The sequence below is a fragment of the Onychostoma macrolepis genome, chromosome 13 (genome assembly GCF_012432095.1).
Source record: "Onychostoma macrolepis isolate SWU-2019 chromosome 13, ASM1243209v1, whole genome shotgun sequence".
Lineage (NCBI taxonomy): Eukaryota > Metazoa > Chordata > Actinopteri > Cypriniformes > Cyprinidae > Onychostoma > Onychostoma macrolepis.
The window spans coordinates 30,147,510-30,164,304 of NC_081167.1; the positions used below are offsets into that span (position 1 = coordinate 30,147,510).

The following is a 16,795-nucleotide window of genomic DNA, read 5'->3' on the forward strand; positions in this document are numbered from 1 at the left end:
AAAACTTAAAGCTCAGATTGTTCAAGATAAATGAATAATACATTTTTACTATTACATAGAACCGTATATTCCTAACATTTAGCAAAAGAACTTACTTGGTTATCAAGTGTCTCAGCAACATTATCCTCCACAAAGTACATCCCAGATTTTCCTGCAAACCCGTAAAACAAGGCAGATCATTTTAGCGGTCAGTTGATGACGGCTAACAGCCAACACAAGACTCATGTTATGGAGGGTGGACGAGTCTTACCCAGCAACAGCTCTCCTGCCGTCTCTCTAGAGGGCGCCACGCTTACGCACTTTCTCGTAAACCTAAATAGAAAGAAAAAATGTTTCGGGTTTTTAACTGATTTGAAATTCTGTAATGTGACTCCGAAACAGACTAGTTACTAGCTTTGGGGTATCAGTACCTGATGGGCTCACTGGTGGCTTTGTCCTTCACTATGGATGAGGAGGAGTGAGTTTTGTCCTCAAACAGGAAGGCCAGAGGAGCCTTGATGGCATCTGTGACGGACAAACCACATGCATGAGACCGATAACATCAGCAGCATCAAAAGTGGTAGAGTTTCTAAGTTCTGGCAAAGTTCCATCATTCCAGCAACCACTTCCTGTACAGCGGTGGTAACATGGTGATGGTATCAGATGGCAACACCAAGTTACTGTTCGATATAGTATATTCATATACTATTCTGATTAACCTCTTAACTGTCACCCGTCCCTAGTGGGTTTACTTCACTATATTACAAATAAATCCTAATCTAATCATGACAAATGGAAAGGTCTAAGACTCCTAAACAGATATTTTACCACTGTTGTTTGTTACAAATTATGTAGGAACAGTAATAGATTAATTTATGACAAGAGTGCACCTCAAAATCTACATCATAACAGGAATTCTGACTGTTGTCACAAAAAGTCTTTTTTTCGTAGCCTTTCCCCCCCCCCCCCATCACATTTAAGAAATAATCATAAATTATATCAATTGTATTACAGGTTTTGGCACTTTCGTGTCAGTGTTATACTCATTTGATCATCTAGAAAGCATGTCCAGATCACATCCCGAAATGCAAAAAAGTACAATTTTATTGATTTGTTTACTAATTAATTTACTTATTTACTTAGTAATTTTATTTACTTATTAATTTATGTATTTTTTTTTTTTTTTTTATTTACTTGTATACTTAATCATTTTACTTTATTACTTATTGAAGTGCTTTCTCCAGTCAGAGTGCTTGAAGCTCACCGTCTAGTTTGTGCCGGTCTTTCAGCAGATATTTGTTAGGGATGGTCAGGTAGCAGCGCTGCAGGCGTCTCCGCTCTCGGTTGGGCCCCTCGGTGGGATCCAGCTGCCAGGAAGTGGGGTAAGATGACTGATCGTACCACACCGCCCTGTTCCATGGGAAAAAAACAACATTACATGGTGATGAGGATGAGTAAATGATGACATGAGCAAACTATTTTAGCTGTAGGGCTCCAGTGAGCGATGCTGACCGGTCGTGAGTGAGCTGCTGCACAAGCTCCTGCCAGTGGCGGCTGGCGCTCAGGTCGGTCTTGTAAAGGCCTCTGATGTGCTGCATGACTTTCTTCCGCTCCATGCCCTGCCTGAGAGACACGTTCTGGGTGACGTCAGCGGCAATCTTTGAGATGTCCTTCGACTTCCCATCCAGCCTCTGCAACAAGCTGAAATAGAGAACGGAAGAGCTTAGAAAATCGCCTAAGAAGCGTGTTATTTTGAGATGTTGTGCTTCTCTCGGGGCGCTCACCTCCTCTGCGTGTTGGCCAGCTTCTTTTCCCAGGCTCCTTTGCTGGTTCTTGCCTCGGACTCGTATTTCAGTTGCTCCTTAATAAGGAATAGCAAAACGGCTTCAGTTGAACATGAATAAAATGCAAAAACTTCAACTGAGCAGTTTTGAACTACAGACTATTTAAAAGTAGTCATATTACTAGCATTCACAATACAGGTATACTGTAAACTGCAAAAAAAAAAAAAAAAACCTCATGCAAACCTGGACTATTATTATACACAGACCTGGGGGGAAAACTAAAATGCTACAAAAGCGCAGAATATGACCTTTATTACTCGAGAAATCAGTGCAATCAATCTCAGCAAATAAAAGTAAAAGACTAACAAATGAATATATGAATTACTACGCATTTGCTCTAGTTTTGCAAATATTTACATTTAGGCCTAAATTTAAAATGTATGTATTTAAATTGCATATAAAATTTCCATCCGTTTGGATTACACAGATTTCACATAAGTTATTAAACTTAATGCGAGGCATATTTGTCAGTCATGTATAAATGAAGCAGGTCAGATTTCTGTAATGGTACTAATAAACTGAATGTGTTTTAAATACACAATATCCAAGTTTACATATTTATTATGAAATGTTCCACAGATATTTTAACCATGCTCATGCTTTTTAACTGAATACATTTAATTGTTTTCACAATAAACAGATTTATGCCGATTCTAAGCAATATGAAAAAACACATTTTGAAAAAAAGATTTAAATAAAATCAAATAGATGCAAATAGTTAATAATAAACTATGCAAAAAATGTTAAATGCATGTTCCATTTATGAATGACTGACAAATATGAATCACATTAAGTTAGTCTGTTCATGTTAAAACTTTGAATTGCACATAAAATCATGCATTCCCTGTGAATCAAGCCCACGTTCTCCCTCCATTGTTTAAGTAACACAGCATATAACCTCATGGGGTGTGTCTGGCCATGCGCACCTCTTTGATGGCTTTGAGGAGGTCTGGTTTGGCAGGAGCGCTGGGTGGGATGCAGCGGTGGCCGCAGAGTTTCAGCGCCGTCATGAAGGTGTTGGCAGCCGCCTGTTCTTCTTTGTTCAGGGCGTCTTTGTGATCGTGTAACAGCTCGTACAGATACAGAGCCAGCTTGGGCCCATGCTAATAAGGATTTTGAGGAATTATAATTAGTGGTATTTATAATATATAAGCATCTCTACTATTAGTTGCTCTCCACTGTAGATATCAGAACTGGCCTTTCAAAAAAAAAAAAAAAACATACTGACCAACAACATAAATGCGTTTCCAAAACACATTTACAAACCCGGTTTTGCGGTTTTTTTGTTGTTGTTGTTTTTCCACCCACAAACATGTCGTTGGGAAGCCATTAGTGATAAAAGCCAAATTTGCATTGATTGCAACAATAGGCATTTATGGTTGCAAAGTTTCACCACTATCTTGATACAGTACTGCAAGTTTGTATTTAAATGTATTTGTAAAAAAAAATTTTTCATTCAGTAAGAATACAGTAATTAAAAGAAATGTCAATATTTGACCATTTAAATATTTTAATAAATATGTATATAAACAAAGCATATTTAAATGTAAGTAATTTTAACATCCCGTAATTAAAATGTACATGTATTATTCTTACTATTTTTTTCAGTCTTCATGTTGTACATTATTTCTAAATTATGTAATTATAAGTTTAAATTAAGTTGTGTCTTGAGATGTGTAAATGTTTGTTTCTTTAACCAATAAAAAAGACATGTTTTAAGAGTTTGTGATTTAACCTTCAATAGAAAATAAATGGTTAGTTGGAAAGCTGGATTCATTTTCATAAACCAAATACAGTATTATATCACTGAGAAAATAATGACAGCCCAAAAAATACCTAAAAGAAAAGAAAAGAAGAACTGGGTTTTTTTTTTAACCATTCATCGAATAGACTCAAAATGATCATTTTGACCCCTTGCAAACATTTCTGCAATGCTTAGAAAAATGGTCACAAATTCGTGTCAAATACTTGATCCAAAAGTGTTCTGTGTGACCATTTTGTGTTAATTTATCCCTTTAGCAAGCTGTGGTCATTAATATTAAATTTTTTCCACCAAAACTGTTCTGATAAATTTCAGAGTGTCAGCTACTGTTTTGTGTAGTTTTTACCCACATTTAGTCAAAATTAGGTGTTAGTTAATTGCTTTATGCAAACGATGCAATTCTGCTATGCTGGGTCTCTGAGGGTTAATGGTCTTTTCAGTGCCAGTCTACAGTACAATGGAGAAAGCAGAGCTGGAGAGGACGGCACTGCTGCTATGGAAACAGTATCATGAAGATGTTTCTGTGGGTTATTTACTGTATGTGCAGTGAAATGTCACTGTCTTCCTCCCAACAGAGGAAGTGTGCATGTGAGCTGTGCTTTGATTGGATACACAGATATGATAACTGTCAGCAAATAACTAAAGCAAAATGTCACACCGTCTCTGGTTGGCACGTAAAAACAAAAAGCCATTTCTGTCAACATATCAACTGCAGCATCCTCACCTCAAGGCCAGGACTCAGGCTTTCTCTGAGGATCTCCGAGTAGCTCTGCTCGTGGACGAACTCTAGCGCCTCCTTCCTGTCCTCCAGAGGAACCGCGGGGCTGAGCGTGTGCACCAGCATGCGCCCGATCTGGACCCTGAACGTGTCACGACAGGACCAGAGGATTCGCTTCCACTGCTGGCGAGGAGTGCCGCCACGACCCGTGCTGCCCTGAGGAGATAAACCATCACAAAAAACATGTGACACTGAAGAATCGAGAGAGACATAACGTTAACATATAAATATGTATTTATTACATCAAGTCTTTTGCATTTTTATTTGGCCTTTAGTTATCGCAAATGGAATGCATGCATTATCATCAGATTTAAACTAAAACTAAAAAAACAACGACAACAACAAAAACATTACTTGAAAAATCTTTATTTATAATTATTTCAGCTAGCCGCCAAGGCAACATTTCTTATTTTCCTTTGGTTTAAGAACTAAAACTGAACTAGGGAATTTTAATAAATTAAAAAAAAAAAAAATCACAAACATGACACTTGTAAATTAAACAATTCTATTTATACTGATTTATTCATTAATGTGTAATATGTTATAAACAAATTATGATCTCTAAAAGATTTTCAGAATTTTTACAACTCTTTTGCTTTAGACCATCTACAAATGCTAAATCTTAAAATAAAATGTTAAGGTTACTACTGCATCTTTCTGGGGGAAAAAATGCAGCGATTGATATAGTTTTTTTTATAGTTATTTTCAAAGCTTCAAAGTACTGTCATTATAAAAGAACTTCAATATTGTTTATTTAATTCTAACATCTAACAAATAAGTTCTTGTTAAAAACTAACCAAAATTAAAAATAATTTGCTTATAATTTCCACACAGGAGAGACTTGGTGTTACTTCCAAACAAAAGGAAATATATCGGTATCGGCATCGGCTATTGGCCAAAATGAGTTGAAAAATATCGGCATATCGGATATCGGTGCATCCCTAAATTGAACTAAAATAAAAACTAAAACTTCATTAAAATATTGACAAATACATAAATAAATAAATAATAAAAATGACTCAAACAAAATTACTCAAACTTAATTAAAATGAAAACAGAAAAGAAAAAAAAAGAAAAAAGTGGTGCCAAAATTATTAGAACACTAGTACTTTCAGCAGCTAAAAATGGTTTTAAGTCAGTTATTTCTATCTTTTGCTTAGTGTCAGTAGGAAATATCAGTTTACATTCCAAACTTTAATTTTGCCATTAATTGTAATAATCCAGTGAGATTTTTGTGCTCCACACAGAGATCTGATCTGATCATCATCAGTCTGTCTGGAATAACATGAAGAAACAGAACAAACTGAGACAGACTAAATCCAGAAGAACTGTGGCAACGTCTCCAAGATGCTTCAAGAAACTTGTCTGCAAAGCTCCCTGAAAACTATGCGCACCAATGGACCTAAGTGCAACGACGGCAAAAGCTGCTTTAAACGCAAAGGATGCTCGGACCAAATGTTCATTTAATTTAGTTAATATAAGTTAATTGATAAAGAAAATCTATATGAGACATTATTTTTGACAGCATCCTAAAACATCAAGTGCCTAAAACTGTTAACAGCACTGTAGCTTTGCAGGTAGGTTTCTCAAAGCATCTTGGAGACATTGCCACAGTTCTTCTGGATTTAGTCTGTTTCAGTTTGTTCTGTTTCTTCATGTCACTCCAGACAGACTGGATGATGATGAGATCGGATCTCTGTGTGGAGCACTGGCTGTTGTCAGACAAACATCTCACTGGATTATTACAATTAATGGCAAAATGAATGTTTGGGAAAGGAAATTTATGTGTTTTCATTTTAATTTTAGAATATAAAAACACTCTGAAATGCCCACTTACATGAATGTTTACAAAAATCTTTTGTGGCTTTTTTTTTGTAATATTTCATTTTTATTTTACTTTTTTCTTAAAACAATTATACATAAATATTGCTGTTTATTAATTTTAGGGATGTCAATATATTTAACTTGACAGTTTAAAAAAAAATCTAATAAATTACACAATGCACTGATAATCAAATCATATATAAATTCATAATTAACCAAATACAACATGTTTGTTTGCTGAGAAAAGCCCCCAAATGAAGATAATTCAAAGATAATAGTAGACACTAGTGGAATAAAGTGCATTGAATCAAAAAAATAAAACCAGTAATAAACAAAAAAGGGTCATTTGAATTTTAATGCTGATGTCTTCTGCAAGCGACTCACCAAGCAGATCTTTATGCCCTCCATCATTAGTTTGAGAATATCTTTGCGGAAGCTCTTCATGTTGCCCGATGGGATCGGGGTGGACGGCGTGGAGTCGTTCTCATCGGTCGTCTGCTCACCAGGTAACGGCATGGACATGGAGTGATCAGGAGACTCGGGAAAGTTCAGGAAGTCAAAGAAATCATGGTTGATATCTGAAGAATAATGACAAACTGTTAGAGTGGACCAAATGTATTCAGTCTACATGGATTGTTTCTTATCACTAACAAAAAAGTAGAGTACCATGGTAGAATGCATATACTTTCAGAAGCATGTAAATTGCATTAAAGTGGTTTATGGTTGCTCACATCGGATGATAATGTTCATGAGCAGATATTATCACAGATTTGATGTCTGTTTCTGTACCTTGATAGATGAGTCTGTTAACTGCCAGAACCACGAGTCTCTGCAGTCTCTGGACCAGCTCCGTCTCGCTGGCTCTGATGGGGTTTTCTTGACTCATCCTGCGCTGCATCATCTGGTTAAGCTCATCGCTGGCCACCGAGCGCATTCGCGTCAGCAGTGAGTCTGACTGGGCCACCGTGAACCGCCTCCGACCTGATAAAAACAGGTGTGTAGTGAACACAACAACATGCTTACTGAGCTAAAGGAACTGTTCGTAAAGAACAGAGGATCATAAATCACACAAAGACATAGGGATCAAGAGACAGACAGAAAGACAGACAGATGCAGATATTAACATCCGTCTAATTGAAGATTGAGTGGTTAGCCTAGGCAGGTTGTCATTTACACCCGAAATGCAACATGCATCCTAGTAAACTTTTTTGAAAGAAGTCTCCTCTGCTTACCAAGGCTGCATTTATTTGATCAAAAATACAGTAAATATGTAAAATATTATTACAAATTAAAATAACTCTTCTATTGTAATATATGTTCAAAATAAATTTATTCCTGTGATCAAAGCTGAATTTTCAGCATCATTACTCCAGTCTTCAGTGTCACGTGATCCTCCAGAAATCATTCTAATATGCTGATTTGCTGCTCAAGAAACATTTCTGATTATTAACAATGCTGAAAACAGTTGTGCTGCTTCATATTTTTTGTAGAAACCATCATACATTTTATTTTTCAGGATTCTTTGATGAATAGAAAGTTCAAAAGAGCATCATAAATTTGAAATAGAAATCTTTTGTAACATTATAAATGTCTTCACTGTCACTTTTGATCAATTTAATGCATCTTTGCTGAATCAAAGTATTAATTTCTTTCGAAAAAGATGGATGTTAATGGCAGGTGTAAATGAGAGAGAATGCGAATGATAAATCAACAGACAGAGCTGCAGGAAAAGTCTTCGAGTCCTGGTGCAGCCGAGTTGATTTATTCTGGGTAATTGAGGATAACACACACAGGCACCAGTAGTCCAGGACACTGGGCGGATGAGCAGCAGACACGCTTTAAATCACTTCACTGCACGCGCTCAACATCCCTGAAAGAGCCAGGATGTTGTGGCCTGTTTTGTTTTTGCGGATGGGGTCGATGGCTACCTGCGTCTGAGGGGAACATGTAGGAGTTTGCTCCGGTTGGGGAAGGGAGGGGGGAATCCTGGGACAGGAAGCTGAACGGGGAGGGCAGAGGAATCAGGCCGTACGAACAGTAGTGCTGCCGGGGAATACGGGGAATTATGGAGTCTTTCAGCCCCATTGAACCTTGGGAGTGCGAGGGGAGGTGATAATACAACAGAAACACATGAATGGTGAAGTGTTACATTCAGGGCTGATGGTTAAGACAAGATGAATGGAGATGAAACACAAATGTATACAGATATACCTATCTTTTGTTTGTTTATAGTCTCTTTGTGTGTGCATATTTAAATTTACCAACAACAACAACAAAAAAAAAAATCAGTCCTAAAAGATACGGGAAAGATGTGTTTTACAGAAGTAATTTGAGACAAATCTAACTAATAGATGTAAAAAAACACACATACACAAAAAAACAACAACAACAAAAAATAAAAAATAAAATAAATAATAATAATACTTTCATGTGTAAAGCCACAGATCACTTTTGGGTCAAAACTGGTTAACCAAAACCATCAAAACACATATACATCATTAAAAAATAATGCATAAATATAGCATAAAATTTTATAAAACTATAACAATAAAAATAATAAAAAGAGTAATACTTCAGAATGAAAAGAAAACAAACAACAACAAAAAAAAAAAAAAAAAAAAAAACTTTTGAATGAATTTCAGCTAGCTTACAAAGAAACGTTTCTTTCAATAAAAAAATAAAAATGAAATATAAATGAATAAAAACTATTTAGATACATATAGAGCTAAGAAAAATGACAAATGCACAAAGACTTTAAAGCTAAAACGAAAAATATAAAGAGAAAAGTTCATTCTAAATATTAATAAAATCTGTAGGAGTATATTAATGATACATTGAACAACATGAGGGTAAATGAGTAAATGATGACAAAAGTTTAATTTTAGGGTGAACTATGCTTTTAAAGGCATTTCAATAACCTGAACCATCACATAAACAAGACAAATGCCAGCCCCCTTTGACCTCTAGACCTGCTCACCTGCGATGCTCTTGCGCTTCTGCTGTAGAGCGTGATGCGGTGAAGTGGGCACGTGAACGTAGCTGCTGGATTTCTGAGGGTCCTGATTGGCTGTGGTCTTAATGAAATCAATGGCTGCCTGGATCACGCGGAACTGCAGTGCTGTGGCCATTTCTGAAGCGACAACAGAGAATTTCCTATTTCACTTGAATGACACGTCACATGTCATTGTAGTATAAAAGTATTAGTCTTCTTTACCCTGTGTGCGCCGAACTTTGCTGGTTTGCATGTAGCCCAACAGGGTGATCAGGTCTTCAATGATGCGGAAGTACTGAGATCCCGAGGAGCTGCAGGAGTGGATGGTGACGGCCACCAGCAGCTGCTGAATGTCACACACCAACAGCTTGTAGTCATTCGGAGGAATCCTACAGAGCAACAACATCATGTAGCCTGGAAAACCACAGTTTCAAAGTAGTTTCCTCAACACTAATAATCCGATCGTAATAGGACTAGAAGCACAATCGAAATAAAAAAAGTCACGTGTAACCACATCAATCGGATTGAATTGGCCAGATCCGATTAAAATGTCAATCGGATTGAAAGGAGTGGGGTTTATTCCTTTTGTAATCCGAGCGAGAGGACATGTAAACACTTGATCGGATTGAAAACCGAAACTGGAAAGTACTGCGCATGTGCAGTGACGTAAAAACAGCGTAATGACATATGACGCGCGGAACGAGCTGTACTTCCTGGTAAATAAAGTGTCATAAATGAGTGTCCAGTCATTCTAAAATTCTGCTTTCATTCAGCGTCTGTGAAGTGGAGCAGGACAACGTCCCACCAGTCCTTGTTTAAGACTCATTCACAGACGACTGCTTTTGGGCACAGGAAGGGGCACTTTTACTGCTTTCTAAAGTAAGCAGCACAGCACAACACTTCATGTGCTGGTCGTACGGGTGTGCGATATATATTGTCTGCGATAATATCGTAATTGTTGTTTTAACGATGTGCAATTTGACAGAGTATTTTGCAAAAACCATTCAAAACACCACTACTGACTGCATGCATTACGTGAAGTCTAGAATAGTGCGCATTTAAAGTGAGTTCTTTCACTGCATGATTCAGTCTATTAAAATGCATTTACAATTCAATTCAAGTTTATTTGTATAGCGCTTTTTACGATACAATGGTTGCAAAGCAGCTTTTTTTTACAATTTACAATGATCACAAAATTCAAGACATGGGAGCAGAAAATGTATATTTATATCATTCATGATTAATCAATATCATACAAAGAGTGCCGTTTTCTTCTCTAAAAATGACCATGATTACAAATGTAATATTGAATTTTTTACAACAGTTTAATAAACAAGAAGTTAATTAAGAGACTTATGTTTTAGACACCATATTGGCTGTTTTTACTCTATTTCAAGAACAAAAATAATTCCAAACACAGCCACAGCACTGTTTTGAGTCTCTGAGCGCGTTTCGTTCCTGAATGAATCAACCGTTTAAATGATTCGGTGACTTGCTGCCACCTACTGGTGGTTTTAATTTCACATTTAAAGTTTCTTTTTATTATTTAAATAATAAATTAATATCTCAAAATAGTATTTATGCATTTGTAATTGCAGGTTAAATTCATTAATGTTCTGCACTAAACAGTAATGTCTTATTATTCTACTTCACTGATTAAATGTAAGAATTTGACAAATGCACACTTTTAGAAAAATGGCTTTATAAAAGGTAAAATGCCCATAAAAGGTAAAAATCAATTTAAACTTATTGGGAAAGATTAATTTCTATCAGTGTGAACCGACCACCACACAGAATATGAAGAATATCAAACACTTTAGGAGTAAGCTGTCCACGGTAGTCAGCACAATAACACACTCAGCTAAATATTGTCTAAAATAGATAAAATACCAGAAAATATCGAGATATTATTTTTTGTCAATATTGCACACCCCTAGCTGGTCGTCACCTAATTTAGACCTTAAGTAGATAAATATCAAGTGTGCTTTTTAAAACAGTATGCGACAACAGCGGGAAACCCTGTTTATTCATGCAGTGTGTGCATGTCAAAAGATTAAATCCAATCAGAAATGCGCATAATCAACCCGATCACTTTATTTAGCATTCCTGTAAACACTGCGTTTGGATTCGTCAATCACAATGAATTCATTACAATGGAAGCAAAAAGTGTCCACGTAATCATAGATAGTGACGTCAAATACGGTACATTACCCGTTCTCCAGGCCATTGAGGGTGGACAGCGTGTTGAAGAGCACGTAGAGTAAGCCGTGGTCCAGCAGGATGTCAGCCAGCTTCGGGCAGGTGTTGAGCAGCTGCAGCAGCAGACACAGGCCGTTGTGCACGAGCGAGTTCTCGTAAAGAGAGTTCTCCAGCAGACCCAGCAAAGGGATGATACAGCGCTTCCTGAACGGGGAGATGTTCTCCATATCCTCCAGATCCAGACTGAGAGAAGAGAGCAATATTGGTTGATAAGGATGCTGCTGGGTAAAGTTTCATTCAGTAGACATCATGCAGAAGGTTCTTGAATGCGTTTCCTCACAAATATTTATTGCAGTAACACGAAATGTAAAAAAGAAAAAGAAAAGGTAAATGTGTTTTCACAACTAAAATACATAAGCACACATATACATTTTAACATTATATAATTTCAAATGAATAATAACTGTTTACTATTGTCAATTTTGCTTGTATCACTGAATCACAATTTTCTTGTTTAACACTGTAAAGCTGCTTTGAAACAATCTGTATCACATAAAGCACTATATAAATAAAGGTGACTCTTGACTACGATATATAGTATAATTATTAGGGGTGGGAGAAAAATTTTATTTTTAAAAACGATTTAAAAATCGATTGGTGTACCTCAGAATCGATTTTTATTTCATTATTTAATTTTTCCTAAGAGGTGGTGGGGAGAAATTAGCGCTTTGTAATTCCAACAGAGGGCGAAACGTATCGGTGTGTTGGACTTAGAGCAGCACCGCGCAGACGATCAGCGTATAACATCAGAGTACCGCGAGAGCGATTCGAAAGCATGCGGAGCATCATTATATATAGATCAGTGGGAGCCGCCCGCTCTCTGTAGATCTCGCGGTACTTTGATGTCATGCAACGATCATTCTGCGTGCGCAGTGCCGCTGCGTTAGATGACGTCATATACGTTTAATGCTGGCGCGAGAAAACAAAACCATGACGGAGGCAGATGATCAAACCTCCTCCAGAATTCTTTCTGCACCTTCACATTTTGAATTCCAACTGCCGGGAAAACATGACTAAAACGGTATGCAAAGTAACATAGCACTTTATTTTATTTCAGAAAGTGGTTTTTTTGAACATTGTGTCGAACATTTGATTATATTCATGAGCAAGTTCAGGGTTTTGGTACTTTAAAGTTTCATGGTTCAAGGTACTCGAAATATACACTGTGTATGTGTATGCTCCTAAAATAAAAGTTTAGAAAGATTTGATGTATTGTTTTTGTTAATATGACTCATCATATACAGTCTATTTTAAGGGTATAATCAAATATTATCCATTGTGTAGTTGTGTGTAAGCAAACAAAAATCACAATAAATTGTAATATCGAATCGCAATAGTGACTGCTAAGATGTGTTTTTTTTTTTAATTGTGACAGTCTGTATATTAAGTGTATCATTCAACTTTTTCCCATGGTCTAGAGCAGTGATTTTCATTCCCGTTCCCCAGGACCCACTGCTCTGCACATTTAGCATGTCTCCCTTATCTGACACACTCATTTGAGTTCATGGAGCTCTTTCCTAATGAGCTGATGATCGGAATCCGGTGTGTAAATTAGGGAGACATGCAAAATGTGCAGAGCTGTGGGTTTGAAAACCACTGGTCTAGTTAAAAAAACACATCACATAGCAATATCGAATCGCAATACTTGTAGAATCGAAATTCTTCGAAATAGAAATTTTGTAAAAAAAAAAAAAAAAAAAAATCGCAATACATGTTGTATCGTTACCCAAATATCATGATAGTATCGAATCGGGAGGTAGGTGTATCGTCCCATCCCTAATAATTATATGTTATTTTTGCATCCTTATTAATATACCATTGTAGTATTTACTAATATTTTGATATGTTTAATAATATTGCTTGTTTTTGTTGTTTTTAGTTTTTGTTATCTAAAATATATTTATTTGTTTTTTTTTATATATATATTTTTTATTTTGACATTTTAGTACTTCAAATTAAACTTAATGAAAATTAGAAATGTTGCCTTTGCAACTAGCTAAAAAAAAAAGTTTTTTATATTTTTATTTCAGGTAACAGTTATTTTATTTCCCTTAACATATGTCTGTTTGTTTATTTATCAAAATAAGAGTTATTTTTTATTTATTTCTACATTTATTTATAAAATTATTTTGATTAAAAATAATCGTATTATAATTTTATAATAATAACAACAATAACAATAACAATACTATCATTTTTAATAACAAACAGATAAACAAAACAAAATAAAAAAACTAAACTAAACAAAACAATAAAATAAAATATATAGCTGGTAGATTTTCTCAATTCACCCACCAAAAGTCATCTCATCAGGCTATGAGCACGTCTTCAGCTCTAGATTTTTAGCATACTCACTCTTCCTCGATCCCGACTGGTCGTCCGAACAGCATTTCCAGGAAACACTCCAGCAGACCTTGTGAACCCTGGTGCAGGTACAGCTGATTGGCCAGCAGTGAAAACCCATGATTCTTCAGGAACTTCTCCTTCTGCTCTTTCTGAGCGCGGCTAAAGTAGGCGTCCAGGAGCTACGTGAAGAAACATACATGTTTGTTTATCCATGCATGTATGAAATAATACATAAAAAATAAATAAATTAAACCCATTACTCAAGCTCCCCTCTTACCAGAGTGGTCAATAAAACTTGTGAATCAACTAATAAACCATTTTCATATCATCTTAAATAAACAAACCAAAGCAGCAGATGTGATAAACAGTTATGGATAGAAAAGGCCAGTCATTTTATTGTTCTAAAGAAAACTGTGTGTTGTATTTTTTTCATTTGTCCATAAACATTAAAATGATCTACTCCGTGATTTAACTGACACTGGCGTTTTATCACAGAAACGCCCTGAGTGAGGTGTCATCAGTCCGCCATTGTTTTGACGTCAGAGCAGACGTAGACAAGAATGTCTCCTGAGCGATTGAGGTGTTTTGCTGTTGGATGATGTAATGTACATAGCAGTCGTCATTTACTCCCAACATCTGAGCCGCTGAAGACGCAGTGAATTACCTTTGTTTCTGAAGGGAATGCACCCCCAATCTACCTAAATGCGTCTATGTTCGCGTGAATCATTCGTGATCCAGCTTCACCTACAGAAGAAGTGAGTATAAGGTTTTTTTAATTAATCTTTGCAAGTCGCCTTTCCTAATAATGTGCTAGTTTGCAAGTTCCGCGGCTAAAGTTTACAATCTCATGAGAACTGCTCATCACCGCACGGAAGAGAGGGGTGGGGTCAGCAGAGCTCATTAGCATTTAAAGAGACATGCACCGAAATGGGTCGCTGTGAACAGAGCTGCTTTTGACAGGGTAAAAAGGGTGTTGTTTTACATTACCATTGAGAAATTTGAACCAAAGTATGTAATAGACTTTTCACGTAGACCCTAAAGAATCATACCAACTTGAGGAAAATGGGCATCTGATGTCCCCTTTAAATACATTTCAGGGCTCGACATTAACGCTTGTACGCTTGTCCGGGACAAGTGAATGTTTTGGACAGGCAAGTGAAAGAGAAATTTACTTGCCCAATCGGACAAGTAACTTGAAAAAGTCAATACCAAAAACAATAATAACTGCCTTTATTTGTGATACAGCCTTTGTTATAGGGGTGTGCGATTATATATCGTTTGTGATAATTTCGTAATTGTTGTTTTAACGAGTATATTGCAAGAATCAAACAAAGAGTGCACGCATAATTACGTAAAGTCGTCTAGGTTAGACTAGCTCACGTGCATTCTTTCACTGCATGATTCAGTATTACAATTACAATGCATGAAGAATGATCAAAAAATTCAAGATATGGGGGAGGAAAATGTATGCATTTATATCATTTCATATATTTAATATCACACGAAGATCGAACGCCGTTTTTTTTTTTTTGCTTCAAAAATCATCATGATTACAAATTATAACAGTTGAATAAACAAGAAGTTAACATTTAAGAGACTTACGTTTTAGACACCATATTGCCTGTTTTTGCTCTATTCACCAACAAAAATAGCTCCAAACATAGCCACAGTGCTGTTTTGTGACTCTGAGCAACATGATGGTGTTTCGGTTCAGTCGCAATGACTCACTTATTAACAGTGACTTGATGCCACCTACTGGTGGTTTTAATTTCACATTTACAGTATTTTTAAAAAAAAAATGTAATTTCAAATATCAGTATTCAACGTTATATGTATCAAAACATTATTTATTCATTTGCAATTGCAGATTAAATTATTCCATGTCCCCCAGAGCTGCATTAAACAGTGGGTGAATATATCTATTCCACTTCAGATGCAGCTTCTGTTTCCTCTGCATTGCAAAGATGAATTTTGTTGATACTGATTTCATTTGTTTGGTAACAGCCCAAATGTCTTATTATACTAATTGACTGATTAAATTTAACTAATTAAAAATTTTTACATTTAAGTTTGAAAATAATGAAAATTATATATATAATATAAATATTAGCATTTTATTTTTAAGTTTACTATAAAATAATTGTATTTGTATTTAATTCTAACTTTTTATTTTTAAATATAATAGTATTATCACACTTTATTATTTTGTTCATTATTTCATTTAAAAAGGAAAATCTAAAACTAAATGTGTTTTGTATAACTACAATAAATAATTATATTTATAACTCAATTTAACTTAATTTTTTCTCTCCGGGCAAGTAACTTTTACACTTGGACAAGTAAATGACAAATTTACTTGTCCGAAGGACAACCACATGAGAATGCTTGTCAAGCCCTGCATTTGTACTGTTTATATGGAAGTAATCCCACGTTCATTGATTCATTCCCAATGATTTAATCCTTCAATCCATATTATACAAAGAGATGTTCCAGGTTCCACATTAATAAGCATAAAATAAGATATATTTGTGTGGATGCAGCACATGAGAGTCTAATTCTTGGCAACAATGTGCCAAACAGTTTAATACCCTGAACTGTACTGTGGTGTGATCTAAAAAACACACTGTATTATCAATTGTATTATAAGTATTTTGCATGCAGTCTTCATGAGCTCATGAGACTTTGTGGAATATTTGTATTTTCAAAAACATTTTTGTCACACTGCAAGACCTTTAAAAATGAACTAGTGAAGGCAAAAAAAACCCAGTCATGTTCATTTGTCAAATACCCAAAGACAACTAAATGTGAGCGGACCTTCATGACGCCCTGCTGTATGAGAGGAGAAGAGTGGTTGACCAGGACGAGAAGAGCCTCCGGCTGGACGAGTTTGTCCATCACCTCCTCCAGCAGGAGGTCCGGCAGCAGGAGCAGAACTCCTCTCAGCAGATCGTACAGACCACAGCAGATCAGAACCAGACAGTCTTCAGCACTGGACCTGAATGATTCAGAAA

General features: G+C 36.0%; 1 protein-coding gene across 1 annotated transcript in view; it reads right to left on the bottom strand.

Moving 5' to 3' along the window:
• lyst (lysosomal trafficking regulator) overlaps window positions 1-16,795 on the bottom strand; it is a 103,641-nt gene that overhangs the window by 21,215 nt on the left and 65,631 nt on the right. The window contains 15 exon segments of the mRNA XM_058794885.1: window positions 96-151; window positions 251-312; window positions 411-504; window positions 1,244-1,389; window positions 1,492-1,680; window positions 1,764-1,840; window positions 2,750-2,926; window positions 4,310-4,519; window positions 6,572-6,765; window positions 6,977-7,168; window positions 9,165-9,317; window positions 9,402-9,568; window positions 11,391-11,621; window positions 13,794-13,963; window positions 16,599-16,779. Coding sequence (XP_058650868.1) covers window positions 96-151; window positions 251-312; window positions 411-504; window positions 1,244-1,389; window positions 1,492-1,680; window positions 1,764-1,840; window positions 2,750-2,926; window positions 4,310-4,519; window positions 6,572-6,765; window positions 6,977-7,168; window positions 9,165-9,317; window positions 9,402-9,568; window positions 11,391-11,621; window positions 13,794-13,963; window positions 16,599-16,779 — 2,299 coding nt within the window.